At 51.0% G+C, this 27,775-nt stretch overlaps 2 protein-coding genes across 5 annotated transcripts in view; both read left to right on the forward strand.

Moving 5' to 3' along the window:
• The window catches only part of myh9b (myosin, heavy chain 9b, non-muscle), a 39,642-nt gene extending 14,038 nt beyond the window's left edge, over positions 1-25,604 (forward strand). For 2 of the 3 annotated variants that reach the window (XM_084448820.1, XM_084448822.1), the window contains 38 exons: positions 787-814; positions 992-1,085; positions 2,311-2,331; positions 3,586-3,678; positions 3,835-3,898; positions 4,002-4,100; positions 5,215-5,358; positions 5,488-5,583; positions 6,022-6,293; positions 6,592-6,765; positions 6,984-7,157; positions 7,276-7,390; positions 8,853-9,040; positions 9,377-9,498; positions 9,623-9,692; positions 10,131-10,291; positions 10,863-10,971; positions 11,168-11,299; positions 11,997-12,203; positions 12,431-12,568; positions 13,356-13,479; positions 13,799-13,970; positions 14,310-14,522; positions 14,808-14,952; positions 15,126-15,332; positions 15,801-15,905; positions 16,259-16,411; positions 16,532-16,780; positions 17,275-17,487; positions 17,812-18,024; positions 20,287-20,448; positions 20,588-20,716; positions 21,123-21,211; positions 21,498-21,621; positions 21,888-22,096; positions 22,301-22,409; positions 23,172-23,344; positions 23,904-25,604. In XM_084448820.1, the coding sequence (XP_084304946.1) occupies positions 787-814; positions 992-1,085; positions 2,311-2,331; positions 3,586-3,678; positions 3,835-3,898; positions 4,002-4,100; positions 5,215-5,358; positions 5,488-5,583; positions 6,022-6,293; positions 6,592-6,765; positions 6,984-7,157; positions 7,276-7,390; positions 8,853-9,040; positions 9,377-9,498; positions 9,623-9,692; positions 10,131-10,291; positions 10,863-10,971; positions 11,168-11,299; positions 11,997-12,203; positions 12,431-12,568; positions 13,356-13,479; positions 13,799-13,970; positions 14,310-14,522; positions 14,808-14,952; positions 15,126-15,332; positions 15,801-15,905; positions 16,259-16,411; positions 16,532-16,780; positions 17,275-17,487; positions 17,812-18,024; positions 20,287-20,448; positions 20,588-20,716; positions 21,123-21,211; positions 21,498-21,621; positions 21,888-22,096; positions 22,301-22,409; positions 23,172-23,344; positions 23,904-24,012 (5,399 nt within the window). In that variant the 3' untranslated portion in view covers positions 24,013-25,604. The remainder of the gene's footprint in view (positions 1-786; positions 815-991; positions 1,086-2,310; positions 2,332-3,585; positions 3,679-3,834; positions 3,899-4,001; positions 4,101-5,214; positions 5,359-5,487; positions 5,584-6,021; positions 6,294-6,591; positions 6,766-6,983; positions 7,158-7,275; positions 7,391-8,852; positions 9,041-9,376; positions 9,499-9,622; positions 9,693-10,130; positions 10,292-10,862; positions 10,972-11,167; positions 11,300-11,996; positions 12,204-12,430; positions 12,569-13,355; positions 13,480-13,798; positions 13,971-14,309; positions 14,523-14,807; positions 14,953-15,125; positions 15,333-15,800; positions 15,906-16,258; positions 16,412-16,531; positions 16,781-17,274; positions 17,488-17,811; positions 18,025-20,286; positions 20,449-20,587; positions 20,717-21,122; positions 21,212-21,497; positions 21,622-21,887; positions 22,097-22,300; positions 22,410-23,171; positions 23,345-23,903) is intronic. The other variant, XM_084448821.1, reaches the window with a different exon arrangement.
• A 1,188-nt stretch (positions 25,605-26,792) lies between these two features.
• The window catches only part of LOC311317273 (mitochondrial glycine transporter A-like), a 4,969-nt gene continuing 3,986 nt past the window's right edge, over positions 26,793-27,775 (forward strand). For both annotated transcript variants that reach the window (XM_084448347.1, XM_084448348.1), the window contains exon 1: positions 26,793-27,140. The gene's annotated coding sequence lies outside the window, so the exon portion shown is untranslated. The remainder of the gene's footprint in view (positions 27,141-27,775) is intronic.

Here is a 27,775-nt window from a genome sequence, read left to right on the forward strand (position 1 = left end):
GGAGAGGATGCAACCTGAATCGCATTCTTCCATACTATATAGTGTGCCAAAAAGGACGTAGTATGTCTCCGTACATAGTATGCCACATGCAGTGTGGCAAAAATACCAGGATGCCTACTACATCCGGTCGTATTTTGCAGTATGCAAGCCAGCAGACTTTTCTGGCTATTCTGACCCACAATCCTGTGCGCAGCGGAAATTACATCACATGTGAGTCGTGACAGCTGTAGACGAATGTCACTTTATGGACAGCGACGGATGTGCTGTACTTGCGACGGATGTGCAAATTTCAAGGCACGATGTTATGACAAAGTGGATGTGTACTGGGTGCAACGTATGTACTTTCTAGGGGCAGCTGTAGTACGTACTGGTAATTAAAAGTAGAAGTATGCGATTCAGGACGCAGCCATGGACTTTCAGCTGAATTCTAACAACAACTGCCAAGTTTAGAATGTGGATGTTGGGAGTTGATTGGCTCAGTGTGCTGGCACCCTAAAAGGCAGGCCACAGAAGCAGGATATTGGCTTCCTGTCTGATGAATGTACTTCCTGTTTCATAGTCCTAACTGGTGAGATAACAGATAACATGTAGCGGCTGGGGTCTGCTGTACTCCCTAACCCTAACTCTCTCTCCCTCTCTCTCTCTCTCTCTCTCTCCCTTTCTCTCTCCCTCGCTCTCTCCCCCTCTCTCTCTCTCCCTCTCTTTCTCCCTCTCCCTCTCCTCTCCCCCACTCTCCCCCACTCTCTCCCTCTCTCTCTACCTCTCTCCCTCTCTCCCTCTCCTCAGATCGTGAGGATCAGTCCATCCTCTGCACGTGAGTGTCTGTCAAGATGACATTGGAGACATTACCCATTAACCCCCCCCCTTACTAATTAAAACATACGTATGAATAATATGTTCAATTTCTACAAAGTCTGTTTCACTAGATGCCAGTACATTCTACAGAGTGATTTGTGTCTGAAACGTGTCTGTGTGTGTGTGTGTGTCTCAGAGGGGAGTCAGGTGCAGGGAAGACTGAGAACACCAAGAAGGTGATCCAGTACCTGGCCCACGTCGCGTCCTCCCACAAGATCAAGAAAGACCAGGTCAGTCCTCCTGTCGCTCTACTCTACTACACACTACCGTTCTACTCTACTACACACTACCGCTCTACTCTACTACACACTACCGCTCTACTCTACTACACACTACCGCTCTACTCTACTACACACTACTGCTCTACTCTACTACACACTACTGCTCTACTCTACTACACACTACTGCTCTACTCTACTACACACTACTGCTCTACTCTACTACACACTCTACTGATCTGCTCTATTATACACTCTACTCTGAATTCCTCTCTCTTTCCTTCTTCTTTTCTTTCCATACCCTGTCCCTCCCCCTCTTCATCTCTCCATCTCCTGGTTTCCTGTGTTCCCGGTACTGTTGTCAGATAGGAACTAGACCCACCCTGTCCCAGTGTCCTCTGGCTACCTCAGGAGCTGTGTGCGTGTGCGAGTGTGTGCGTGCGAAATTAATTGATTTGTGCGGCTGACTATTGTGTGTGTGTGAGAATAAGTGGTGCCACTGGTACGTCACGTTATACAACAGACCGGCCATCACCATAATTCGGCTGCATACTCCAGAGTTCTACATTAGATCACCTCACCTGCTAACTCTGCTAGCTCTGTTTGCTTTGCTAACTCTGTTAGCTCTTCTAGCTGTAGGTTAGCTCTGCTGGCTGTAGGTTAGCTCTACTGGCTGTGGGCTAGCTCTACTAGCTGTAGGTTAGCTCTACTAGCTGTAGGTTAGCTCCACTAGCTGTAGTTCAGCTCTACTAGCTGTGGGTTAGCTCTAATAGCTGTGGGTTAGCTCTACTACTGTAGGTTAGCTCTACTAGCTGTAGCTTAGCTCTGCTAGCTGTGTTTGCTTTACTAGCTGTAGGTTAGCTCTGTTAGCTGTAGGTTAGCTCAGCTGGCTGTGGGTTAGCTCTGTTTGTTCTGCTAGCTGTAGGCTAGCTCTACTAGCTGTGGGTTAGCTCTGTTAGCTCTGTTTGCTCCGCTAGCTGTAGGTTAGCTCAGCTGGCTGTAGGTTAGCTCTGCTAGCGGTGTGTTTGCTCTGCTAGCTGTAGCTTAGCTCTGCTAGCTCTGAACTGGAGGCACATAAACTTAAGACAGTCCTGTAGTTAAGCAGCCCAGTCTCAGCGTCGATTGCCGTCTTCATCAGTCGTGTTGAGGTTGTTTGGTCTCAGTCTCCTTGAGGTTGTCTGGTCTCCGTCTCCTTCAGTTGTGTTGAGGTGATCTGTTTCTCTCTTCCCATCAACAGACCAGCTCGATCCTGTCACATGTGAGTTACCCTCCTCTCCATCCCTCTCTCGTCCTCCTCTCCTCCTCCCCTCTCTGCTTCTGTCATCACCCCTGGTACTCCGCTCCCCTGCCCCACGTCCCCACGCTCGTCCCCCCGAACAGGTCCTAATACTCTACAGTGGCCTCCTCGTCTCCTCTCCCAGGGAGGCTGCTGTAGACTGTTGGGACACCTTTTCCCCCGCCCCTCCCCTCCTTGTGCTGCTGCCATCCGCTATGGTGGGATAGGGGGTCACTAGGTCACAGGTCCTGTTAGCCATTAGGGCTGAACCAGGAAGTGTGTGCGTCTGTGTGTGTCCTTCAGCTGGTCCGGTCTGAGGTTACTGGTGATGTCTGGCTGAAGGCAGCGTTTGTTACTCACTTCACTCCCTGTGTGTGTGTGGTGTGTGGGGTGTGTGTGTTCAGAGGTCTGGGCGTCTGTTCACTGTTTCCTCTTCATTCCCTGTTCACAATGGTTGTCTGAAGATCTCTGAACAGACAGGTGTGTGTGTGTGTGCGTGTGTGTGCGTACGTGAATCTTCTAGCTCCTATGGAGAATGTTGCAGAAGCTTCCAGAAACCTGAACAGTAGCTAGAGCATTACATTACACACACAGATACCTACATGCCTACATACATACATAACACTATAGATAGATAGATAGATGATAGATACAGACAGGCAATGTGCAGCTCTAAGAGGTTTTTCGCAGAGGTAATTTCTGCATGGTGTTCTAGAGGTCAAAGGTGAAGGACCCCTGGGTTGCTGTGTGTGGAAGGTTTTGGCAATAACGCTGCGCTGTGTGTGGGTACAGGCTTGTGTTTTGCATTGTGTGTTGTGGTCTATGTGGGTACAGGCTTGTGTGTTGGTGTGGTCTATGTGGGTTAAGGCTTACATGTACACCCTCTCTGCATGCTGTTGCTCTGTTGTCCCCTCCAGCTGAGGTAAGTCAGCTGTCACGTGTGTGCGTGCGTGTGTGTGTGTGTGTATGTGTGTGTTTGTGTGAGAGAGTTGGTGTATAAATGGCTATTGACACGCAGTGCTGAAAACAGAGGTACCACTATGAATCACTTTGACTCAGCAGTCAGTCAGACCTGAGCAGAATTGACCCTGATGGACCAGAGACCAGAGGACTGCCCTGCTGGTACTGACCCTGACGGACCAGAGACCAGCACCAGGCCCGGGCCTGTAGAGCTAAAGGTGTATCCTCCAGAGTTCTGCTGTGACGCTGTGCTGCTGTGCCGTCCGTGTCCTGCAGGGGGAGCTGGAGAAGCAGCTGTTGCAGGCCAACCCCATCCTGGAGGCCTTCGGAAACGCCAAGACAGTCAAGAACGACAATTCTTCCCGCTTCGTAAGACTCGCACGCACACACACACGCACACACACGCTTCTTAGTTACACACGTAACTTCTGAATGCACTTCATGTGTATGTAGTATGTTGTGTGGAGTAATGTGTCTTTGCTGTAGGTAGTTTGTTGATCTCAAAAGGCCTCTCTCTCTCTGCAGGGAAAGTTTATAAGGATCAACTTCGATGTGAATGGATACATCGTTGGTGCCAACATTGAGACATGTATCCTTTGTACTACTTAGACCTTTCTGGGAACACACACACACACACACTCTGTGTCAGATCCATGTATTCCAGTGTCAGTGTGTCCTTGACGATCCCCCAGATCTGCTGGAGAAGTCTCGTGCCATTAGACAGGCCAAAGACGAGAGGACCTTCCATGTCTTCTACTACATGCTGACTGGAGCAGGAGATAAAATGCGCTGTAAGTAGCTAGCTAATCTGCTAATCTAGCTACATAATCTGATCATTTAGATAGATATAAAGATAGATATAACTCAATATAATCGTTATATAATAATAAAAGTATTAGAAGTATGAGTAGTAGGAGTAGTACACAAAAATAATCCCCGTGGGAGGAAATCTGAGCATTTCAGAAATGAGAAAGTACAGCATAATTTGGAATAAAGAATGTGTAGCGAATATATTAAGTGACCAAGGAATATGCAGTAAGTGTAAAATATAGAATATAGGCATACAGTATGTATACTGTAAATATGTATAATAATACTCATATAAACATACATACATACATACATGCATATGCATCCACAACACTGCTAGCTAGCCTGGAGCCGTTGTCTTGCAGCTAGCAAGTCTACAGTAACTAGGTAGCAGCTAGCTAGCCTAGAGTAACTAGGTAGCAGCTAGCTAGCCTAGAGTAACTAGGTAGCAGCTAGCCCTTCTCAGTCCTGTTGTCCTTTCACCCTCCATTCACTTCGCCGTCAAAATAAATGGGTGTCGGCCTATTTAGGAGAGGTACTCATATTTATAAGTGTCAGATAAACATAAAACTTCACTTACCTAAGCAAAAGGGTCTATTTAAACAAATGCTGGGTTGAAGCTTCAAAGCACCACCACAGAAGAAGACTAGCTCGGAAAAATAATTTCACTCGGACAGAACGCGTCATAATAAGTTATTTAATAGTAGCGCCGAGGCTTCAAAACCCAGCATTTGTTTAAATAGACCCTTTTGCTTAGGTAAGTGAAGTTTCATGTTTATCTGACACTTGTAAATATGAGCGCCTCTCCTAAATAGGCCGACACCCATTTTGACGGCGAAGTGAATGGAGGGTGAAAGGACTTGTCTGGCATGAGCGAGCATGCGACTACAGGACTGAAAAGGGCTAGGTAGCAGCTAGCAAGCCTAGAGTAACTAGGTAGCAGCTAGCTAGCCTGGAGTCGCTATACAGCAGCTAGCTAGCCTGCAGTCGCTACATAGTATTGTGAGTAGATGACCTTTACTGCACGGAACTTTGCTACACCCCTCGGATGTGAAGGTTCCGTCTTTTAAGTCTGTCCGCCTCTCCACCCCAAAGCGGAGCTGTGTCTGGAGAGCTACGGAAACTACCGCTTCATGTCCAACGGTAACCTGACCATCCCCGGCCAGCAGGACAAGGACCTGTTCAACGAGACGCTGGACGCCATGAAGATCATGGGCATCCCTGAGGACGAGCAGATCGGTAAGGGGAGGGAGGGCGGATGCTGAAGGTGGTGTGTGTGTCTGCTGTGCTCCTGCAGGTATGCTAAACGTGGTGTGTGTGCGTGCGTGCGTGTGTGTGTGTATAACCATTGCTGCTGTGCTCCTGCAGGTATGCTGAAGGTGGTGTCCTCTGTGCTCCAGCTGGGAAACATGAGCTTCAAGAAGGAACGTCACTCTGACCAGGCCTCCATGCCTGATGACACGGGTAACACACACACACACACACACACTCTCATACAGACACACACATGCAGACACACACTTTAACACACACATACACACAGACGTAGATAAGAGGTCTGTCCAACTGAGCACCCGGTCTGCTACCCTTCTGAACCCCAGAACAGCTTCACCTCACCAACATCAACTGAAGGTATCTAATCAGTTATCTTTCTCTCCTTTCTCTCTCTCTCTCTCTCCCTCTCTCTCCCTTTCTCCCTCCTTCCATCTCTCTCTCTCCCTCCTTCCATCTCTCTCTCTCTCTCTCTCTCTCCCTCCCTCCTTCCATCTCTCTCTCTCCCTTTCTCCCTCCCTCCTTCCATCTCTCTCTCTCCCTCCTTCCATCTCTCTCTCTCTCCCTCTTTCTATCTCTCTCTCCCTCTCTCCCTCCTTCCATCTCTCTCCCTCCCTCTCTGCCCCCCAGCTGCCCAGAAGGTCAGCCACCTGATGGGGATGAACGTGACGGACTTCACGCGGGCCATCCTGTCCCCCAGGATCAAGGTGGGCCGGGACTACGTCCAGAAGGCGCAGACGCAGGAGCAAGCGGAGTTTGCCGTGGAGGCGCTTGCCAAGGCCACATACGAGAGGATGTTCCGCTGGCTGGTCATGAGGATCAACAAGGCCCTGGACAAGACCAAGAGACAGGGCGCCTCCTTCATCGGCATCCTGGACATCGCCGGCTTCGAGATCTTCGAGGTAGAGAGGGAGGGAGAGAGGGAGAGAGGTAGAGAGAGAGGGAGGGAGGGAGGGAGAGAGGTAGAGAGAGAGGGAGGGAGGGAGCGCGGGAGCGCAGTGCTCTGCTGATGCATGTACAGTACCCTGGTCCTCATGGAGACTGACCTGACCTTCCTCTATTTGCCTCCTCTCCCTGCCTTCCTCTCTCCCCCCCCCCCCTCTCTGCCTCTCTCCACCCCTCCCCTCTCTCCCCCTTTCCCCACTCTCTCCCTCCCCTCTCTCCCTCTCTCTCCCTTTCCCCTCTCTCTCCCTCCCCCAGCTGAACTCGTTCGAGCAGCTGTGCATCAACTACACCAACGAGAAGCTGCAGCAGCTGTTCAACCACACCATGTTCATCCTGGAGCAGGAGGAGTACCAGAGGGAGGGCATCGAGTGGAGCTTCATCGACTTCGGCCTGGACCTCCAGCCCTGCATCGACCTCATCGAGAAACCTGTGAGTCTGTCTGTCTCTGTCTGTCTCTGTCTCTGTCTGTCTCTGTCTGTCTCTGTCTGTCCTGTCTGTCTGTCTGTCTCTCTCTGTCTGTCTGTCTGTCTGTCTGTCTGTCTGTCTGTCTGTCTGTCTGTCTGTCTCTCTCTCTCTCCCGTTAAGTCTTCATCTCTCGTTCCTCCTCTCTCTCCTCTTCACACGACCACCCCCCCCCCCCCCCACAGGCCAGCCCCCCAGGCATCCTGGCCCTGCTGGATGAGGAGTGCTGGTTCCCCAAAGCCACGGACAAGAGCTTCGTGGAGAAGGTTCTGCAGGAGCAGGGCACCCACCCTAAGTTCCACAAGCCCAAGAAACTGAAGGATGAGGCTGACTTCTGCGTCATGCACTACGCTGGCAAGGTACACACACACACCCTGTCCTCCCTCCCAACAACCCCCCCCCCCCCACCCGCCGACCTAATTTAGATAGGACACCAACTCCCACAAGTCCCAGCAGCGTTCTCCTCTTCCTCCCCAGGTGGACTACAAGGCTGACGAGTGGCTGATGAAGAACATGGACCCCCTGAACGACAACGTGGCCTCGCTGCTCAACCAGTCCACCGACAAGTTCGTCTCTGAGCTCTGGAAGGACGGTGAGTCATCACAGGAAGCGATGCAGGGCCTAGCGCACAGGAAGTGATCACGTGGGACTGCCGAGTCGAACTCGTTAGGAGCCGCCGACCTGTCTCCTGTCTCATATTTCATCTCTTTCTCGGTCTCTCTGTCTCTCCTCATGTCTGGTGATCCTGTGTTCTCTCTTATCCTCTCTTCCTCCCTCATCTCTCTGTCTCTCTCTCTCTCTCTCTCTCTCTCTCTCTGTCTGCTCCTGTTTATGGACCCATTCTGTCTGTCCTCTTGTTGTTCTGCTCAGCAGCCAGCCAGTAAACCAGGCAGTCAATCAGCCAGCTAGTTAGTCAGCCAGCCAATCAGTCAGCCAGCCAGCCAGCCAATCAGTCAGCCAGCCAGCCAGCCAGCCAGGTCAGACTGCTCCAGCAGCTTCCAGCTGCTCCTCATGACCTCTCCTCTCTCCCTCTGTGTAATAGTGCTCCCTGGTGTTGGTCATGGGTACTGCAGCGATGGGTATATATACTGCATGGGTTTGCTTCTGTCACCACCACCTACACAACACTACATCATGGTCACAAGCACAGTCTCACACACACACACACACACACACACACGTGACATTTAGATAAGAAACACACTAGTGTGCTATTGATCAGATCACTTAAGCCCCCCCACAATCCACAGACAAAAGCGCCACGCCACGAAATGAACCAACGTTCCAGTTCTACAGTATAGCTCCCCTGGTGTCCTATGGAAGCCCGCACACTGGCGACGTTCAACCAGCAGTCGACAATGTCGCCCCGGGATTGAATTCGATTCGGCTCCGTTTTTAAGAAAGGTGGCAGCCGAGATATGATGTCATAATGCTGATCAGTTGGCATTAAAGTCCGCTAGAGTGCGTGACGTGTGGCTAATCGACAGCTCTGGGAGACGTCTTGTGCCATCGTTGTGACTGCGGTTTGCGGGTGGGCTTTACAGAGACAAACCTCTCACTCACGCGCGTGCTCTCACACACACACACACACACACCTCCCTCACTGCATTGAGTTTCTTCTCGTTACGATTTTTGACCTCCACACTTCACTGGCATTTTGTGAGTCCCCCTCTCCTCCCTCCTCCCTGCATTCTTGCATTCATCACCAGTGTGTTGCTATGGTGTGTGTCACCAGTGAATTGCTGTGGTGTGTGTGTGTGTCACCAGTGTGTTATGGTGTGTCACCAGTGTGTTGCTTTGGTGTGTGTGTGTGTGTGTGTGTGTGTGTGTGTGTGTGTGTGTGTGTGTGTGTGTGTGTGTGTCACCAGTGTTGTAAACATCAGTCTCCCCTCCTGTCCTCCAGTCTGCCAGTCTAGAGCAGAGAGGAGGTCAGAGGTCAAGGTGTCGTTTCCTTGTCCATCAGCATCCTGGTTGGGTTTGGTTTCACCGTGTGTAGTTTGCCTGATCACCGTCCTGGTCAGATACTGACCCCCGGCCTCTCTACCCCCCCCCAGTGGACCGCATCGTGGGGCTGGACAAGGTGGCGGGCATGTCGGAGATGCCGGGCGCCTTCAAGACCAGGAAGGGCATGTTCCGCACGGTGGGGCAGCTCTACAAGGAGCAGCTGTCCAAGCTCATGGCCACGCTCAGGAACACCAACCCCAACTTCGTCCGCTGCATCATCCCCAACCACGAGAAGAAGGTGAGGGCTCGGCCCCCTGCTCCTCATCCACGGCGCGTCCACACCTAACCCAGTCCTCAACCAAATTTCATCCATATCTAACCCGGTCCTCATCCACACCTAACCCCAACCATAACCTGGTCCTCATCCATACCTAATCCTAACCATAACCTGGTCCTCATCCACACCTAACCCTAACCATAACCTGGTCCTCATCCGCACCTAACCCTAACCATAACCTGGTCCTCATCCACAACTAACCCTACCCCTCTCTCTACGCCAGCACACACTCACAACATCCTGAATATAAAGCAGCAGCCCAGTTCCTCTCTAACCCCCCACCCTGCCCCTCCCCAGGCTGGTAAGCTGGACCCCCACCTGGTCCTGGACCAGCTGAGGTGTAACGGAGTTCTGGAGGGGATCCGCATCTGCAGACAGGGCTTCCCCAACCGCATCGTCTTCCAGGAGTTCAGACAGAGGTACCGTTTAACGCGCACACACGCTCACACACACACACACACACACACACACACACACACACACCCTGTTCACCAGATTATGATCATCAGTGAGCCTGACCTCTCCCCTGTTTGTCTCTGTCAGATATGAGATCCTGACTCCCAACTCCATCCCGAAAGGTTTCATGGACGGCAAGCAGGCCTGCGTGCTCATGGTGAGCTTCTAGAACACCCAGGAGAACTCTAGAACACTACCTTTAGCTCTAGAACACCCAGGAGAACTCTAGAACACTACCTTTAGCTCTAGAGCACTCAGGAGAACTCTTGATAGATATATATTAAATTATTTTGTTGCAGCCAAAGATACACACCACAACAACCAGAACACTACAATCAGTTCTAGAGCACTCAGGAGACCTCTAGAACATCATGTTCAGTTCCAGACCCCTCAGAAGAATTCTAGAACACTTCCCCCAGTTCTAGAACATCCAGAAGAACTGTAGAACACTTCTCCCAGTTCTAGAACACTCAGAAGAACTGTAGAGCACCCCCAGTTGGACAGAGGACAGAGTGCCAAGAGTATGAGTGATGTCAGGTGGACGCTGTGTAACGTCTGTGCGTGTGTGTGTGTGCTGTGTGTGTGTGTGTGACAGATCAAGACCCTGGAGCTGGACCCTAACCTGTACCGGATCGGGCAGAGCAAGGTGTTCTTCCGGGCCGGAGTTCTGGCGCACCTGGAGGAGGAGAGAGACATGAAGATCACAGACGTCATCATCAGCTTCCAGGCGTGGTGCCGAGGATACGTGGCCCGCAAGTAAGACAGGCGTGGTACTGTCCCCAGCTGGGATGGACCGCTAGGGTCAGGGTCATAGTACTGTCCCCAGCTGGGATGGACCGCTAGGGTCAGGGTCATAGTACTGTCCCCAGCTCAGATGGACTGCTAGGGTCAGGGTCATATAACTGTCCCCAGCTCGGATGGACTGCTAGGGTCAAGGTCATAGTACTGTCCCCAGCTCAGATGGACTGCTAGGGTCAGGGTCATAGTACTGTCCCCAGCTGGGATGGACCGCTAGGGTCAGGGTCATAGTACTGTCCCCAGCTGGGATGGACCGCTAGGGTCAGGGTCATAGTACTGTCCCCAGCTGGGATGGACCGCTAGGGTCAGGGTCATATAACTGTCCCCAGCTCGGATGGACTGCTAGGGTCAAGGTCATAGTACTGTCCCCAGCTCAGATGGACTGCTAGGGTCAGGGTCATAGTACTGTCCCCAGCTCAGATGGACTGCTAGGGTCAGGGTCATAGTACTGTCCCCAGCTCAGATGGACTGCTAGGGTCAGGGTCGTGGTGGTTGTTGTTGTTGTTGGCTAAGTGTTGTTTTCTTGCAGGGCGTTCGCCAAGAGGCAGCAGCAGCTGACGGCCATGAAGGTGATACAGAGGAACTGTGCTGCCTACCTCAAACTGAGAAACTGGCAGTGGTGGAGACTCTTCACCAAGGTACACGCGCACACACGCACGCGCACACACACACACACACACACACACACACATACATACACACACACACACTCTCTCGCTTTGACAAACAAATGTTCGACCCATTCTGCTCACCCTGCTGTGGAAGAGGTGCAGGCCGAGGGTCAGAGTTGGGCTGACCGTGTGTGTGTGTGTGTGTGTGTGTGTGTGTGTCCAGGTGAAGCCCCTGCTGCAGGTGAGCAGGCAGGAGGAGGAGATGCAGGCGAAGGACGATGAGCTGGTGAAGGTGAAGGAGAAGCAGCAACACGCCGAGGAGCAGCTGCAGGAGATGGAGGTCAAACAGCAGCAGGTAACCACGCACACACACACACACACACACACAAACACCAGCAGGGGGCTGTTTCACAAACCTGGTTAACTAAGCCTGACTTCTGCACAAAGTAAAACCCAGAAAGCTGTTTTTTTACTTCAGTCCATGTTCCAGATTTGAAGAGTTTCTCATTTCAAAAGTCAGGCTCACTCAGCCAGCTTTGTGAAATACCTCCCAGGTAACCAACCAGGAAGCACCCACACAGAGAGACTACCAGATAACTACAGAACACCAGAGCAGACAATCCTTGCAAGGGGCTGAACATTCAAAAACATTTTCCATTCTCTCTCTCCCCCCCCCCCTCTCTCTTTTCCTCTCTCTCTCTCTCTCTCTCTCTCTCTCTCCCTCTCTCTTCCCCCTCTCTCTCTCTCTCTCTTCCTCTCTCTCTCTCTCTCTCCCTCTCTCTCTCACTCTTACTCTCTTTATCTCTTCCTCTCTCTCTTTCTCACACACACACTTTCTCTCCCTCTCTCTATTTCTCTTTCTCTCTCTCACACACACACACTTTCTCACCCTCTCTCTCTCACACACACACACACTTTCTCTTCCTCCCTCTTCCTCTCTCTTCCTCTTTCTTCCTCTCTCTTACTCTCTCCCTCTCTCTCTCTCTCTCTTCCTCTCTCTTACTCTCTCTCTCTCTCTCTCTCTCTCTCCCTCTCTCTCTCCCTCCTCCCAGCTGAATGCGGAGAAGCTGGCCCTGCAGGAGCAGCTTCAGGCGGAGACAGAGCTGTGCGCCGAGGCGGAGGAGATGCGCGCGCGGCTCTCCTCCAAGAAGCAGGAGCTGGAGGAGATCCTCCATGACCTGGAGGCGCGCGTGGAGGAGGAGGAGGAGCGTGCCACGCAGCTGCAGACCGAGAAGAGGAAGATGCAGCAGAACATCACCGTGAGTGCACACGCAACACACACACACACAGGCAGGAATGGACATGGATCCTATCCATACATTTTCCAGAGGGAAGCAAAACAGTTCACCCATTTAGGCCAAAGGAGAACTATAGAAATTGTTCCCTGACCCCGCTCAACGAGACGGTCAAGAAAGCTCCTGGAACACACACACAGGCAGACACGACACCTTTCTAACTGTGTGTGCGTGCGCGTGTGTGTGTGCAGGACCTGGAGCAGCAGCTGGATGAGGAAGAGGCAGCTCGTCAGAGGCTGCAGCTGGAGAAGGTCACCATGGAGGCCAAGCTGAAGAAGGTGGAGGACGATGTGATGGTGCTGGACGACCAGAACAACAAACTGATGAAGGTACGCAGGGAGGGAGGATGGGGAGGGAGGGAGGATGAGAGAGAGAGGGAGGGAGGGAAGGAGAGATATGAAGGGAGGGAGTGATGAGAGAGGGATGGAGAGATATGAAGGGAGGGAGTGATGGAGAGATGGGGAGGAGGGAGGGAAGGAGAGATATGAAGTGGGAGGGGAGGATGGGAGGACATTGGGTGACCAGGACAACCAACTGCTGGCCTGAGGCAGGTGAGGGGTGCATCTCCTACTGTAGCTAACAAACTACTCATGGTCAGTTAGCTACTGTTATCTTTCTAGCTAAAATATTGAGTGTTGTTGTCATAGGTGGAGAGTTCCACACGTTTGATTGATTCGGCAGTCGTCTGCTGGTCTGAACATCAGCCTTGTGGTCATGTTGTCCTAACCTTGTAATCCTGAAGCTAGTCCTAACCCAGGGTGATTTCCTAACCTTAATAATCCTGAAGCTAGTCCTAACCCAGGGTGTCCTAACCTTAATAATCCTGAAGCTAGTCCTAACCCAGGGTGATTTCCTAACCTTGTAATGCTGAAGCTAGTCCTAGCCCAGGGTGATGTCCTAACCTTGTAATGCTGAAGCTAGTCCTAACCCAGGATGATGTCCTAACCTTAATAATTCTGAAGCTAGTCCTAACCCAGGGTGTCCTAACCTTAATAATGCTGAAGCTTGTCCTAACCCAGGGCGTCCTAACCTTAATAATGCTGAAGCTAGTCCTAGCCCGGGATGTGTCCTGGTTGTGGTGCTGATGCTGTAACCGTGGCGATGTGTGGTCCCCAGGAGAAGAAGCTGATGGATGAGAGGATCTCTGAGTTCACCACCAACCTGGCAGAGGAGGAGGAGAAGAGCAAGAGTCTGCAGAAGCTCAAGAACAAGCATGAGGCCATGATCACAGACCTGGAGGGTAGGACACACACACCTACACACACACACAATCACACACCCTACACACACACACACACACACACACACACCCTACACACACACACACACACACTCCTATACCTACACACGCGCGCACACACATGCTCATACCTACACACATGCTCATACTGTACCTACACACACACACAAACACACACACTTGTACCTCCACGCTCATAACCTACACACATACTCAGTTCGCAGATCATCGATCACATGCCATTTACAGACCTCCTCTCTAACCCCGCCCCCCTCCTCTCTAACCCCGCCCCCCTTCCTCTGTAACCCCGCCCCCCCAGACCGTCTGCGGCGTGAGGAGAAGCAGCGTCAGGAGCTGGAGAAGAACCGGCGCAAGCTGGAGGGCGACTCCACGGAGCTGACAGACCAGATCGCTGAGCTGCACGCACAGATCGCAGAGCTCCGCGCACAGCTCGCCAAGAAGGAGGAGGAGCTCCAGGCCGCCCTCGCCAGGTGTGTGTGTGTGAGCGAGAGGGAGGGAGGGAGAGAGAGATGGGGGGGGAGAGGGAGGGAGAGAGATGGGGAGGAGAGGGAGGGAGAGATGGGGAGAGGGAGGGAGAGAGATGGGGAGGAGAGGGAGGGAGAGATGGGGAGAGGGAAGGAGGGGGAGATGGGGGGAGGGAGGGAGAGAGATGGGGGGGGAGAGGGAGGGACAGAGATGGGGGGGGAGAGGGAGGGAGAGAGATGGGGAGGAGAGAGAGGGAGAGATGGGGAGAGGGAAGGAGGGGGAGAGAGTGAGAGAGGGAGAGAGATAGAGGATCTTTGGATGTCTAACGTCTCTCTCTCTCGCAGGATGGAGGAGGAGGCCGCCCAGAAGAACCTGGCCCAGAAGAAGATCCGGGAGCTGGAGGCGCAGCTGTCCGAGCTGCAGGAGGACCTGGAGCTGGAGCGCGCCGCCCGCACCAAGGCTGAGAAGCACCGCCGCGACCTGGGGGAGGAGCTAGAGGCCCTGAAGACAGAGCTGGAGGACACACTGGACTCTACCGCTGCCCAGCAGGAACTCAGGTACACACACACACACTGGACTCTACCGCTGCCCAGCAGGAACTCAGGTACACACACACACACACACACACTGGACTCTACCGCTGCCCAGCAGGAACTCGGGTACACACACACACACACACGCACACACACACACACACTGGACTCTACCGCTGCCCAGCAGGAGCTCAGGTACACACACACACACACACACACTCATTCTCTCTCACTCACTCACTCATTCACTCACTCAGTCACTCACTCAGGATTGTCTGTTGATATGGTTGTTCCCTGCCTGACCTCCAGGACGAAGCGTGAGACGGAGGTCACCCAGCTGAAGAAGACCCTGGACGACGAGGCCCGCACCCACGAGATGCAGGTGTTGGAGATGAGACAGAAGCACAGCCAGGCCTTCGACGAGCTGAACGAGCAACTGGAGCAGTCCAAGAGGGTAAACACACACACACACACACACACACACACACACACACAGGGCAGATAAAGGCAGACTCAAGCTCTCCCTCTCCCTCTCTCTGTCTGTCTCTGTCTCTCTGTCTCTGTCTCACTCTCACACACACACACACCTCATCTGACTCCTGTGTGTGTGTGTTGCCCCCCCCGCAGAACAAGGTGTCGGTGGAGAAGAGCAAACAGGCTCTGGAGAGCGAGCGTAACGAGCTGGCCATCGAGCTGCAGACGCTCATGCAGGGGAAGGGCGAGTCAGAGCAGCGCCGCAAGAAGGCGGAGACGCAGGTCCAGGAGCTGCAGCTCAAACACGGGGAGAGCGAGAGGCAGCGGGCCGAGCTGGCCGAGAGGGTCACCAAGATGCAGGTAATCAATCAATCAGTCTGATCTGATCAAAAACCCACGCTGGGACTGAGAGGGGAGAAACAGTGTTGTTTAACTGTGCTACCACATAGCTTGTTTTAATATTTTAGTATTCTTAATTTGTATTCTGTTTTTATATTTATTATTATTATTATTGTTTTAATTATTTTTATAGTTTTAATTATTATCGTTTTAATTCAATTTTACACTCTTTTCATTTTTAATTATTCTACTTTTATTGTTTCTTTTATACCTGATCTCACTGTGTTAATATGATTTATGTTGTTATTCTTGACCTTTTATGTTGTATATAGCATGTATATGCTATATAAATAAAATGACATTGACATTAGCCTTCCCCTCTCGCTGGCTGTAGTCAGGGACTATGTGCCTCTATGCGACGTTGAACAGAGGTAGAGCTGCGATTGGTTGTTGTTGCTGACGTGTCCCGGTGGCGGTGTGTTGTGATAGGCTGAGCTGGACAACGTGAATAGCCTGCTGAGCGATGTGGAGGGGAAGTCCATCAAGGCGACCAAGGACTGCTCCTCTGTCGAGTCTACGCTGCAGGATGTTCAGGTACACAGTCTATAACCAAGTCTATAATCATATACCTATACACAGTCTATAACCAAGTCTATAATCATATACCTATACACAGTCTATAACCAAGTCTATAATCATACGTATACACAGTCTAAAACCAAGTCTATAATCATATATATATGATAACCCTTCCTCCTGAGTCCACTAGTCAGTCTATAACCACGTCTCCCTCCTGAGTACACTAGACAGTCTATAACCCCGTCTATATCCTGAGTACACTAGACAGTCTATAACCACGTCTATATCCTGAGTCCACTAGTCAGTCTATAACCACGTCTATATCCTGAGTAAACTAGACAGTCTATAACCACGTCTCCCTCCTGCAGGAGCTGCTGGGGGAGGAGACCCGTCAGAAGCTGTCCCTGGGGACGCGCCTCCGGCAGCTGGAGGAGGAGCAGAACGGCCTGAGAGAGCAGCTGGAGGAGGAGGAGGAGGCCAAGAGGAACGTGGAGAAGCAGCTGCTCACTGTGCAGGCTCAGGTACACACACACACACACGCACGTCCCCACTGTGTGGTTAACACAGACGCACCATTAGTCTACATCCCGTCCGCCCAGCGCGCCGGCAAGCTGTGAGTGACAGGCGCTCTCGTCCAATAGCTGACGGACATGAAGAAGCGGATGGAGCAGGAGGCGTGCTCCCTGGAGAGCGCCGAGGAGGGCAAGAAGCGCGTGCAGCGGGACCTGGAGGGCGTGTCCCAGCGCCTGGAGGAGAAGAACTCAGCCTTCGAGAAGCTGGACAAGACCAAGACCCGCCTCCAGCAGGAGCTGGACGACCTGCTAGTGGACCAGGACCACCTCCGTCAGATCGTCTCCAACCTGGAGAAGAAGCAGAAGAAGTTCGACCAGGTAGGAATGGAGAGAGAGAGAGATGGAGTTGGGGGTTACTGGTGGGGTTACGTCTCTAAGAGAGAGATTCTGGGGGGGTTTCCTGGTGGGGTCTGACCTGGAGATGAGGCAGCCCTTTGACCAGGTAGGAGGGTTCGAATGGAGACTGTTTCTGATTGAATCCCAGTCAGACATGAGTGCATTTGATTGGTCAATCCAGAATAATCCAGGCAGCATTCTAGACCAAGTCATGTCTTTATAAAACTAACAGAATCCTCTCCCTCCTCCCTCTCTCTTTTCCTTCCCCACTCTTCCTTTCACTCCTCCCCCCCTCTGGCCTCCGCTCCTCCCCACTCTCCCTCTCTCTCCTACTCCTCTCCCTCTCCTCCTCTTCCTCTCTCTCCTACTCCTCCTCTCCCTCTCTCCCCCCTCTCCTCTCCTCCCCTCCCTCTCCTCCTCTCTCTCCTCTCCTTCCTCCTCTCCCTCTCCTCCCCTCCCTCTCCTCCTGTCTCCAGATGCTGGCGGAGGAGAAGCAGGTGTCGTGCCGCTACGCTGAGGAGCGTGACCGTGCCGAGGCGGAGGCCCGGGAGAAGGAGACGCGCGCCCTGGCGCTGACCCGCGAGCTGGAGGCCCTGCTGGATGTGAAGGACGAGCTGGACCGCGCCAACAAGCTGCTCCGCGCCGAGATGGAGGACTTGGTCTCCTCCAAGGACGACGTGGGCAAGAGCGTGAGTCTGCAGGACAGAGAGAGAGAGAGCGTGTGTGTGTGTGAGGGTCGTCGTGTGTGTGTGTGTGTGAGAGAGAGAAAGTCTTCCTGTATCTATCTGCTGTATGGGTGTGCATTCGTGTGCGTGCGAGTCTTCCTGTATCTGGTGTGTGTGAGAGAGTCTTCCTGTATCTGGTGTGTGTGAGTGTGAGAGTCTTCTTGTATCTGGTGTGTGTGTGTGTGTGTGTGTGTGAGAGAGTCTTCCTGTATCTGGTGTGTGTGTGTGTGTGTGAGAGTCTTCCTGTATCTGGTGTGTGTGTGTGTAACGGTCCCTCCCCTCTCCCAGGTCCATGAGCTGGAGAAGTCGAAGCGTGGGATGGAGCAGCAGCTGGAGGAGATGCGCGTGCAGCTGGAGGAGCTGGAGGACGAGCTGCAGGCCACCGAGGACGCCAAGCTGCGCCTGGAGGTCAACATGCAGGCCATGAAGGCCCAGTACGACCGCGACCTGGCCGGACGCGACGAGATGGGAGAGGAGAAGAAGAGGCAGCTGGTCAAACAGGTACGAAGGGTTCATGTAGCACTGACCCAGACAGATGCAGCCAGGGAGCACATCCTAGCACATGTACACACATGCACGCACGCGCACACACACACATACAGACACACAAACATAGACACACACATACAGACACACACACACATACAGACAGACACACACAGACACACACACACACACATACAGACACACACATACAGACACACACACATACAGACACATAGACACACAGATACACACACACACACTCACATACTAGGACAACAGGAAGTGTCCTTGTTTTATTTATTTTATTTAACCTATTTTACCAGGTTAGTCCCATTGGGATCAATAATCTATTTTACACAGGAGACCTGGGGGGTCCACAAAGCTGGCTGAGTGAGCCTGACTGCTGCAACGAGTAAAACCTGGAAACTCTTCTGGAGTAAAAAACTGCTTTCCGGGTTTTACTTTGTACAGAAGTCAGGCTTAGTTAAGCAGGTTTGTGGAACACCCCCCTGGCCAAAATGTCAGCATAAAAAGTTACAGACACAAACAACAAGGAAACATAAAAGAAATGCATTTAAAGCGTCAGAATACAATTAAAATACCTATGGACATCGACAAGTACAGTACGAACCAATCATTTATCATCTTAGTTTCAAGTCTTGTGCCTCTGAGTTCTCCATGGCGAAGACGGATGAGCTCAGCCAGTAAGCAGGTAGTTAAAACACACGCTAGTTCTTATTCCCCCACATGATGAAATCGCAGGGGGAGGAGTTTAGTCCTCCTCCTACATATTAGGATTCTCATAGGTTATTATCGAGGTTGGGTGCATTGTACCTAACCCAAGCCATTGCACATCTGATCGATGTTCCTTTTCACAACATGGATCAGATGACTCTTGTTTAGGTAGTTCGTGTTAGGTCGTACTACATGTCCAACCATAACAGTCAGTCACCAGTCACACAGTTGTGCGTCCCCCCTCCACGGTCAGGTGAATGACCCCCAGGTGAATGACCCCCAAGGCACAGAGGCGACTGTGTCCTTGACCCCTTTGATTCCTACCAACATCCTGGTGACGTCACCAGAGTCCCCGAGTCCTGCCGTTGAACGGATGTGATTCTCAACACACGATGCCCCGATGATGTTTTTTGTGGCCGATACCGATTACCGTCTGTCTGAGTCATATCTGCCAATACACCGTCGATACCGATCTTCTTTTGTTGTTATAGCAGCTGATAGCAGTACAGTTTCCATTTAAATACATTTCATCCATCAAATTGAGTCCAAAGTAGGCCTCCCATCCACATTTTATGTTTTTCTACCTCAATATTTACTTGATCATTATGTAAACAAAACCATGTGCGTGCGTTCTAGGTCGCACAACATGATTTAACGAAATGACCAGAGTAGTGACCACATTCGACACTATCCTGAGTCAGAGAAGTGAGTTACTTTCCAGTGACTCCAACGAACGCACACTACATAGCGTGCTGCAACCTAATGCACTTGAATTGAAATCCCCATCTGGGAACACATTTTCCTCAGTCCAGCATCTATTTTTTATTAACTACACACTACCTTTCAGAGCGTTTGCAATATGTTGTGTCCTGCCTCAGCTTGCATGCGAGAGAACAGAGCTACACACAAACACACACACACACGCTCTGGGCACAGGATGAGAGAGAGGGAGTGTGTGGGAGAGACTGTGCGTGTTTTGCGTGTTATTTTGTCCTGGCATACATTGCTTATGGCATGTGTTCCATCCGTCTCACACACATTGTAGTAGTTCCACAGCGGGGACGTGTTTTAGGTGAACACTCATGCGACAATGAACTGGCTCACGCTGTTTAGATTAACGCTCATTTCACAATGACTTGGCCGTCACCGATCGGCGACTAGAAAGCATTATCGGAATTCCCCGAGCTCATATTTTTACCGAACATCTGCCAATAGATCTGCGCCCCCCTAGACACAGCAATCAGCGTTTGCACCAAGAACTCTTACCCATTTCACACAAAATAAGTCTTTACAGCTGTTGTAGGTAGGGGCGGTTTATTGTAGGTGTGAATGGTGGGTTGATCTGAACATCCAGAGGAGAGACTGGTTCCTCTGCTTCACTGCTACTCAAGGGCCAAGCATCGCTGTTGGGGGACAACATGCTTTCTGGGCCCTTGTCTTTATATCACACCAGAGTCCAAGTATGGTGTCTCGCACCTCCAAAGACATTCTGTATCATCTCCTTGTGTGTGGTGTGTGTGTGTGTGTGTGCGTGCTCTCCAGGTGCGTGAGATGGAGATGGAGCTGGAGGATGAGAGGAAGCAGAGGTCCGTCGCCGTGGCAGCGCGTAAGAAGCTGGAGCTGGACCTGAAGGAGCTGGAGGCCGCCATCGACATGGCCAACAAGAACCGGGACGAGGCCCTCAAACAGCTCAAGAAGCTCCAGGTACAGAAGATTGCGAGCGTGTGTGTGTACGTGTGTGTGTGCGCGTGTGTGTTGTGGCCCAACTCGGGTTACCTAAGTACTATTTGAAGTCGGTTACTGCGTTGGATTCAACTGCTCTTCACTCCTCTTCCTCCTCCAGGCCCAGATGAAGGAGCTGCTCAGGGAGCTGGAGGACACCCGTCAGTCCAGGGAGGAGATCCTGGCCCAGGCCAAGGAGAACGAGAAGAAGATGAAGAGCATGGAGGCTGACATGATCCAGCTGCAGGAGGTCAGACTCTCTCCCCGTCTCAACATCTGTCTCTGTCTCGCTCCATCTCTGTCTCCATATCCTTCTCTCTCTCCCTCTCTCTCTCCCTCCCACTCTCTCCATCTCCCTCTTCCTCTGTCTCTCCATCTGTCTCCATATCCTTCTCTCTCTCCCTCTCTCTCTCCCTCCCACTCTCTCCATCTCCCTCTTCCTCTGTCTCTCCATCTCTGTCTCCAAATCCTTCTCTCTCTCTCCCTCTGCTCTCCCTCTCACTCATCTCCTTCTGCTCTCCCTCTTTCTCCCTCCCACTCTCTCCATCTCCCTCCATGTCATTCTCTTTCTGTCCCTCCCTCTGTCTCTTCTCTCTCGTTTCATACCAACTGGTCTCCTCTGATCCAGCCTGAGTGTTGACCTCTGACCCCTGTAGGAGCTGGCAGCAGCGGAGCGTGTGAAGAGACAGGCTCAGCAGGAGAGAGACGAACTGCAGGACGAGATCAACAACCAGGCCAGCAAGAAGTAGGTCTCCTCCTCCTCCATTACCTCCTCCATCATCACTATCACCTCCTACACCTCCCACATCACCTTCTCCATCATAACTCCATCAGCTCCTCTACCTCCATCACCTCCTCTACCTCCTACATCTCTCCATCACTCCATCTCCTGTCTCCATCTTGCGATCATATCTTCATATCGATCTGCACATTCCTGTATAAAGTAACATACTGCTGCTCATCTGCTGCAAAGCTGACAGACCCCCCCCCCCCCCCTCCTCCACCCCTCTCCTTCCCCCCTCCTCCCCCAGCTCCCTGATAGCGGAGGAGAAACGGCGTCTGGAGGCGCGCATCGCTCAGCTGGAGGAGGAGCTGGAGGAGGAGCAGTGCAACACTGAACTGGTCAATGATAGGCTGAAGAGAGCCATGCTGCAGGTAGGACAGCCAATCAGAGGAGCAGGAGACTGCTCAGTGGTAGTATAGCATATAATATTGTTTAGTATAGTATAATATACAGTACATATAGTTTTGTATCATATAAACGTAGTTTAGGATTTTATATATATGTGTATATATATATATATAGTTTAGTATATATAGTTTTCTGAAATATACCTTCAGCAAGATGGGGAAAAGACAGAAGAGAATGAACAGATGTTTATGAACGTAGAAACTGAGTTTCTTTCTCTCTCTTCCCCCAGACTGACCAAATGAATGTGGAGCTGACGGCTGAGCGCAGTACCTCCCAGCGCCTGGAGGGGGCGCGCTCTCAGCTGGAGCGTCAGAACAAGGAGCTGAAGCTGAAGCTGCAGGAGCTGGAGGGCACGGTGAAGAGCAAGTACAAGGCCTCTATCGCTGCCCTGGAGGCCAAGATCGCCCAGCTAGAGGAGCAGCTGGATATGGAGACCAGGTGAGAGAGTGAGGGGCTGAATACCAGGTGACGGGGTGAATACCAGGTGACCGGGTGAGGGTCTGGATGTCTAGAGGCACAAGCCCACCTTCCTCTTTCATATTACCAGACTATGACTGGTGGAGTGGCCCAGTCTGACGCTTGTTTGTGTGTGTGTGTGTTTGCGTGTGCGTGTATGTGCGTGCGTGTGCGTGCGTGTGTCAGGGAGAGGCAGCAGGCCTCCAAGCTGGTGAGACGTACAGAGAAGAAGCTGAAGGAGGTGATCCTGCAGGTGGACGACGAGAGACGCAACACCGAGCAGTACAAGGACCAGGTCACTATACTACTATACTATATACTACACTATTATATACTATACTACCACTAAGCAATACAAGGACCAGGTCACTATACTACTATACTATATACTACACTATTATATACTATACTACCACTAAGCAATACAAGGACCAGGTCACTATACTACTATACTATATACTACACTATTATATACTATTCTACCACTAAGCAATACAAGGACCAGGTCACTATACTACTACTATACTATATACTATACTACCACTGAGCAAACCAAGGACCAGGTCACTATACTAAAATATATTTACTTTGTAAATATTTGTGTGTAATGCTGGTGCTCTGTGTGTAATGCTGGTGCTCTGTGTAATGCTGGTGCTCTGTGTGTGTAATGCTGGTGCTCTGTGTGTAATGCTGGTGCTCTGTGTGTGTAATGCTGGTATGTGTGTGTAACGCTGGTGCTCTGTGTGTAACGCCGGTGCTCTGTGTGTGTAATGCTGGTATGTGTGTGTAATGCTGGTATGTGTGTGTAACGCTGGTGCTCTGTGTGTGTAACGCTGGTGCTCTGTGTGTGTAATGCTGGTATGTGTGTTTAACGCCGGTGCTCTGTGTGTGTAATGCTGGTATGTGTGTGTAACGCTGGTGCTCTGTGTGTGTAATGCTGGTATGTGTGTGTAACGCCGGTGCTCTGTGTGTGTAATGCTGGTATGTGTGTGTAACGCCGGTGCTCTTGTGTGTGTAATGCTGGTATGTGTGTGTAACGCCGGTGCTCTGTGTGCAGGCAGACAAGCTGAACTCCCGTATGAAGCAGCTGAAGCGTCAGCTGGAGGAGGCGGAGGAGGAGGCGCAGAGAGCCAACGCCAACCGCAGGAAGCTGCAGCGCGAGCTGGAGGACGCCACCGAGTCCGCCGACGCCATGAACCGCGAAGTCAGCACCCTGAAGAGCAAGCTGAGGTACTCGGCTGTTACTGGCCTCTACTGTATCTACTGTCCCTCTCCTCCTCTTCTCTGCTCTCCTGGTCTGATGTGCGGTTCATGTGTTCTGGTCTGTGTTGTGATGTGTGTTGTGATGTGTGGTCGCTGTGTTGTGATGTGTGGTTGCTGTGTTGTGATGTGTGGTCGCTGTGATGTGTGTTGTGATGTGTGGTCGCTGTGTTGTGATGTGTGGTCGCTGTGTTGTGATGTGTGGTTGCTGTGTTGTGATGTGTGTTGTGATGTGTGGTCGCTGTGATGTGTGTTGTGATGTGTGGTCGCTGTGTTGTGATGTGTGGTCGCTGTGTTGTGATGTGTGGTTGCTGTGTTGTGATGTGTGGTCGCTGTGTTGTGATGTGTGGTCGCTGTGTTGTGATGTGTGTTGTGATGTGTGGTCGCTGTGTTGTGATGTGTGGTTGCTGTGTTGTGATGTGTGGTTGCTGTGTTGTGATGTGTGTTGTGATGTGTGGTCGCTGTGTTGTGATGTGTGGTTGTTGTGATGTGTGGTGTTGTAACGTGTGTGTCTGTGTGTGTGTTTCAGGCGTGGGGACCTGCCCTTCACCATGCGTCGTATCGTGAGTCGCGCCGGCATCGAGAGCGACGAGGAGAGCGAGACCAAGAGCGATACTCCAGAGCCCAAGCCTGAGTGATCCGCCATAACCCCCTCTACTGGCTTGAGATGAAACTGCATCATGAACACACATGAAGACACACACGCACACAGATACTGTACGTTTCCAGAGGGACACAAACATCATGATACTGTATCAGACAGGGAACGGGCTTTACAGTCTCATGGTCACACTGACAATACACACACACACACACACACACACAAGCCAGTGCAACTTAAACATGCAGACAATCAACATGCTGACACACAAACATACACACACATTTATATATATATATATACAATACTTTTGGGCCAAATTTCTTTTCTCATGCTTCATTCTTCATTCTCTGGGAAAATAAGAAACATGATGATATTTTTATAAGGAAACATTCCAATAATGATGATAGTCCCTATATGGGATCTATTTTTCTAACTGAAGGAAGAAAGGAAGTAGAGAAGAAAGAATAAATAAATAAAAGAACGAAAGAAGTATAAATACATGAAGAAAGATCACTCGAAGGGGACCAAAGTAATATCGCAATCTATAGATTTGTATTTTACTCAAAAGTTTTTATAATGAAGTATGGGTGTACTACTTGTATTCTAGCTCTCCTCGTCTTAATAGGGGCCTATTAACTTAGTTAGTCCTCCACACACCACACTGTGCCTCTGGCCAAGTCATTTGATAGATGACACGTTTAACAAAACACACTTCTAATTTAGAAGCAGATTTCTAGAACACATAATTGGACACTGGTGTATTGAAGTTGAGAGCACTTGTGACGCTCTGAAGTGTATTATTGTGGCACTGAGATGTTAAGAAAGGAAACCACTGCAGCAAAAACACATGGAGTCACACAGACAACGTGCGCGCGCACACACACACACACACGGCCACCTTCAACTAGATGAAGAAAGACATGCCTGAGAGAACTGTGTTGTGTACACACACACACACATGCGATGCAAACACACAATAAGGCCCTGATCCATGTATTGGTTTTTAATCAGCATTTATTTACTACTATGGATGTTATTGCTGCAAAGCTACAGGTGCTGGGCTCGTTTCACCACACTGTAAACTGACACGGTGAGCCTGGGGCAGGGGGGTCACGACCTTGAGACCACGCCTAGAGACCACACCTAGAGAGACCGTGACTACAGACCACATCTAGAGACCACATCTAGACAACACACATAGAAACCATGCCTAGAGAGAGACCACGACTAGAGACCACGACTAGAGACCCTCCACAGCTCCTCCTGAAGAGGTGTCCTCTGAGGGGGAGAGGAGCTGGAGAGACCGATATGCCTGGCCAGGTATGGAACACCCCCCATCTCTCTTGAGGGGACGAGTGTGTTCGTAGGAGAGAGATGGCGTTGACCTTTGCCCTTGGCAGCCTGTGCTCATGGGTGGCTTTTTGGCTCACACTGCTGGGAAGTGAGAGGAATGTTTTAATGACGATAAAGGATATCTCTCTCTATCTCTCTCGCGCACTTAGAAGCAACAAAAAAAAAGACGAAAAAAAATCTTTAATTTTGTACTGTTCATTTTCTCTGCACCTCTGGAAACATTATTTGGAGAGAAGAGTAGTGAATTGTTGGTATTATTGCAATAAAGAGGCTTTCTAAACTGCTACCTGTGATTTTGTCTGGTTTGTTCTGATGTACGAGCACTCTGTAAGCCTGGGCTCATCCACAATAACATTGTCCATATTAACTTATGCTGGTCTCTGTTCTACACAGGACATGTGATCCATATTCCACAGACAACTACTGTAGGATGTTCATATTCTGATCTTGGGATCAGGCAGGTTCTGAGTGTGACTGGTTATGGAGGGATGGACCTTGTTATACAAGTGTCACTCCACAACGTCACACGTTTAGAGGCTGTTTGATCCCCCACTTCAGAAATCGGACCCCTATTATAACCATGTACCGGACGGTTGTTGCGCTACCATGTTGTCCCTGACATCACCACCAGAGGGCGCCGGCGTGGTGTCGCTTCCCCCGGAGACGAGCGGAGCGTGAGAATGCGGCGAGTCTGAACCAGTCAGATCCGTGAACAAGGATGGACTCAGCTGGTCAGAGAGACGGGGATTCTCCGCTACCATGTTTCATTCTCTGCGGTGATTTCCTTGATTTGTTATTTTGAATAGTTTAAAACTGAAAAACGAGTGCAGAGAGAGACTTCCAGGAACCGGTACTTAGCTGTGAAGACATTACGCCCATCCATATGTCATCAACACTAAACTAATCTTAGTCAGCAGGACAGCACGGTCCAGGGTCTCCATGGTGATGCTGTGGAATGTTCATTTTCAAAACAGGAACTTCAAAACGGTTGCCCTAGTGACCCAAATCCAAATCCCATGCTCTCCTAGAGAACCGGACACAGACTCTAGATAGTCTGTGTTCTTTCATCTTCTGTGTGATTATTCTCATTACATGTGAGAAAGCAGTAGAATGACAGAAATATCCAAGACAGTCAGAAATATCCAACTGCATGAAGCCTTTCTGTCCTGTTTCAAAGCATCTTATGCTTCAGCCCAGACAGGGGCATGCGCAGCTCGGACAGACAGTGCCTGGTCTCATTTTCCTGATGATTTATATCATAGATAGGATTTTTCACTATATTGTGGAAAATAATTTATTCACAAATTTGTAGTTGTTGGCTACTTTGTAATCAACCTTGTTCGCCTACTTATGCGCTGTCTAATCAGCAGCCAAGAAGTTGCAGTAGGGGGCGGGGCTACAGTGTAAAACCGGCTTGTTCAAGTTTCCCAGGCCAGAACAGAGAAGGTTCTGCAACACACGCACACAGACAGACTCACCTGATCTGATCAGATCAGACAGACAGACAACAGCTACACTAACCCTGACCAGACAGACAGCTGACAGCTACCCTAGTCAGAATACCAGTAGTCAGAATCCCAGACCGTCAGTGTAGCCCCTACAGTCTAGAGCATTCTGGCCTAGTTGATTCGCTCTGTAGATTCGTGGAACTTGTTCATCATCGGAACAGGAGACACCGTTGGACACCGGGGCTACGGGACCACCAGCACGCTACACCGATCAACAGAATACTGTACCGGCTAGAGAGCGCGCTCTACATCTCTGGTGGTCATTCAAACCTCCTCCTCTGTACCGCGAGAGACACACGGGGTAAGTAAGCCAACATGAGACCGAAACTAGCAGCTACTATAAAAAGTGCAACCTCAGCACAGAGAGGCATGACGTCGATGCGTTGCACAAGACGGTCGGTCATTCTGGATACTACAGCAGTCTGACCGGGCCAGGTGGGTGGGTGGGGGGGTCTGAGAGCTGGCCTGACTGCGGGGTGGGTGGGGGGGGGGTCTGATAGCTGGCCTGACTGCGGGGTTAATCTGACGGTCACGCTCAACTGTCTTTGTGTGAATCTGTCACTGAGGCCAGCATGCAGCAGTTGCAACACACACACACACACACACTCACACACTCAATGAGTAACACATGCAGCATGTTCATATTGGGTGCTTCTTGAATGGGAATCTCTGATTGGTTAATGAGTGACTGTGTGTTGGTCATGAGAGGTCACCCAAGGAGGGTCCATTAGCCTGTGTGCGTGTGTGTGTGCATGTGTGTGTGCATGTGTGTGCACGCTGTGTGTGTGTGTGATTAGCAGTGCGGCTCTACACTTAACGTTAGGACACTTTCTCCATTGAGAATGCCAGGATTTGCCTGTCTGCCTGCCTGTCTGTCTGTCTGTCTGTACTGCCTGCCTGTCTGGCTGTCTCTGGTGAGTTACTGGTCTGAACATC

Source organism: Borostomias antarcticus (assembly GCF_949987555.1).
Source record: "Borostomias antarcticus genome assembly, chromosome: 14".
NCBI classification, from domain to species: Eukaryota; Metazoa; Chordata; class Actinopteri; order Stomiiformes; family Stomiidae; genus Borostomias; species Borostomias antarcticus.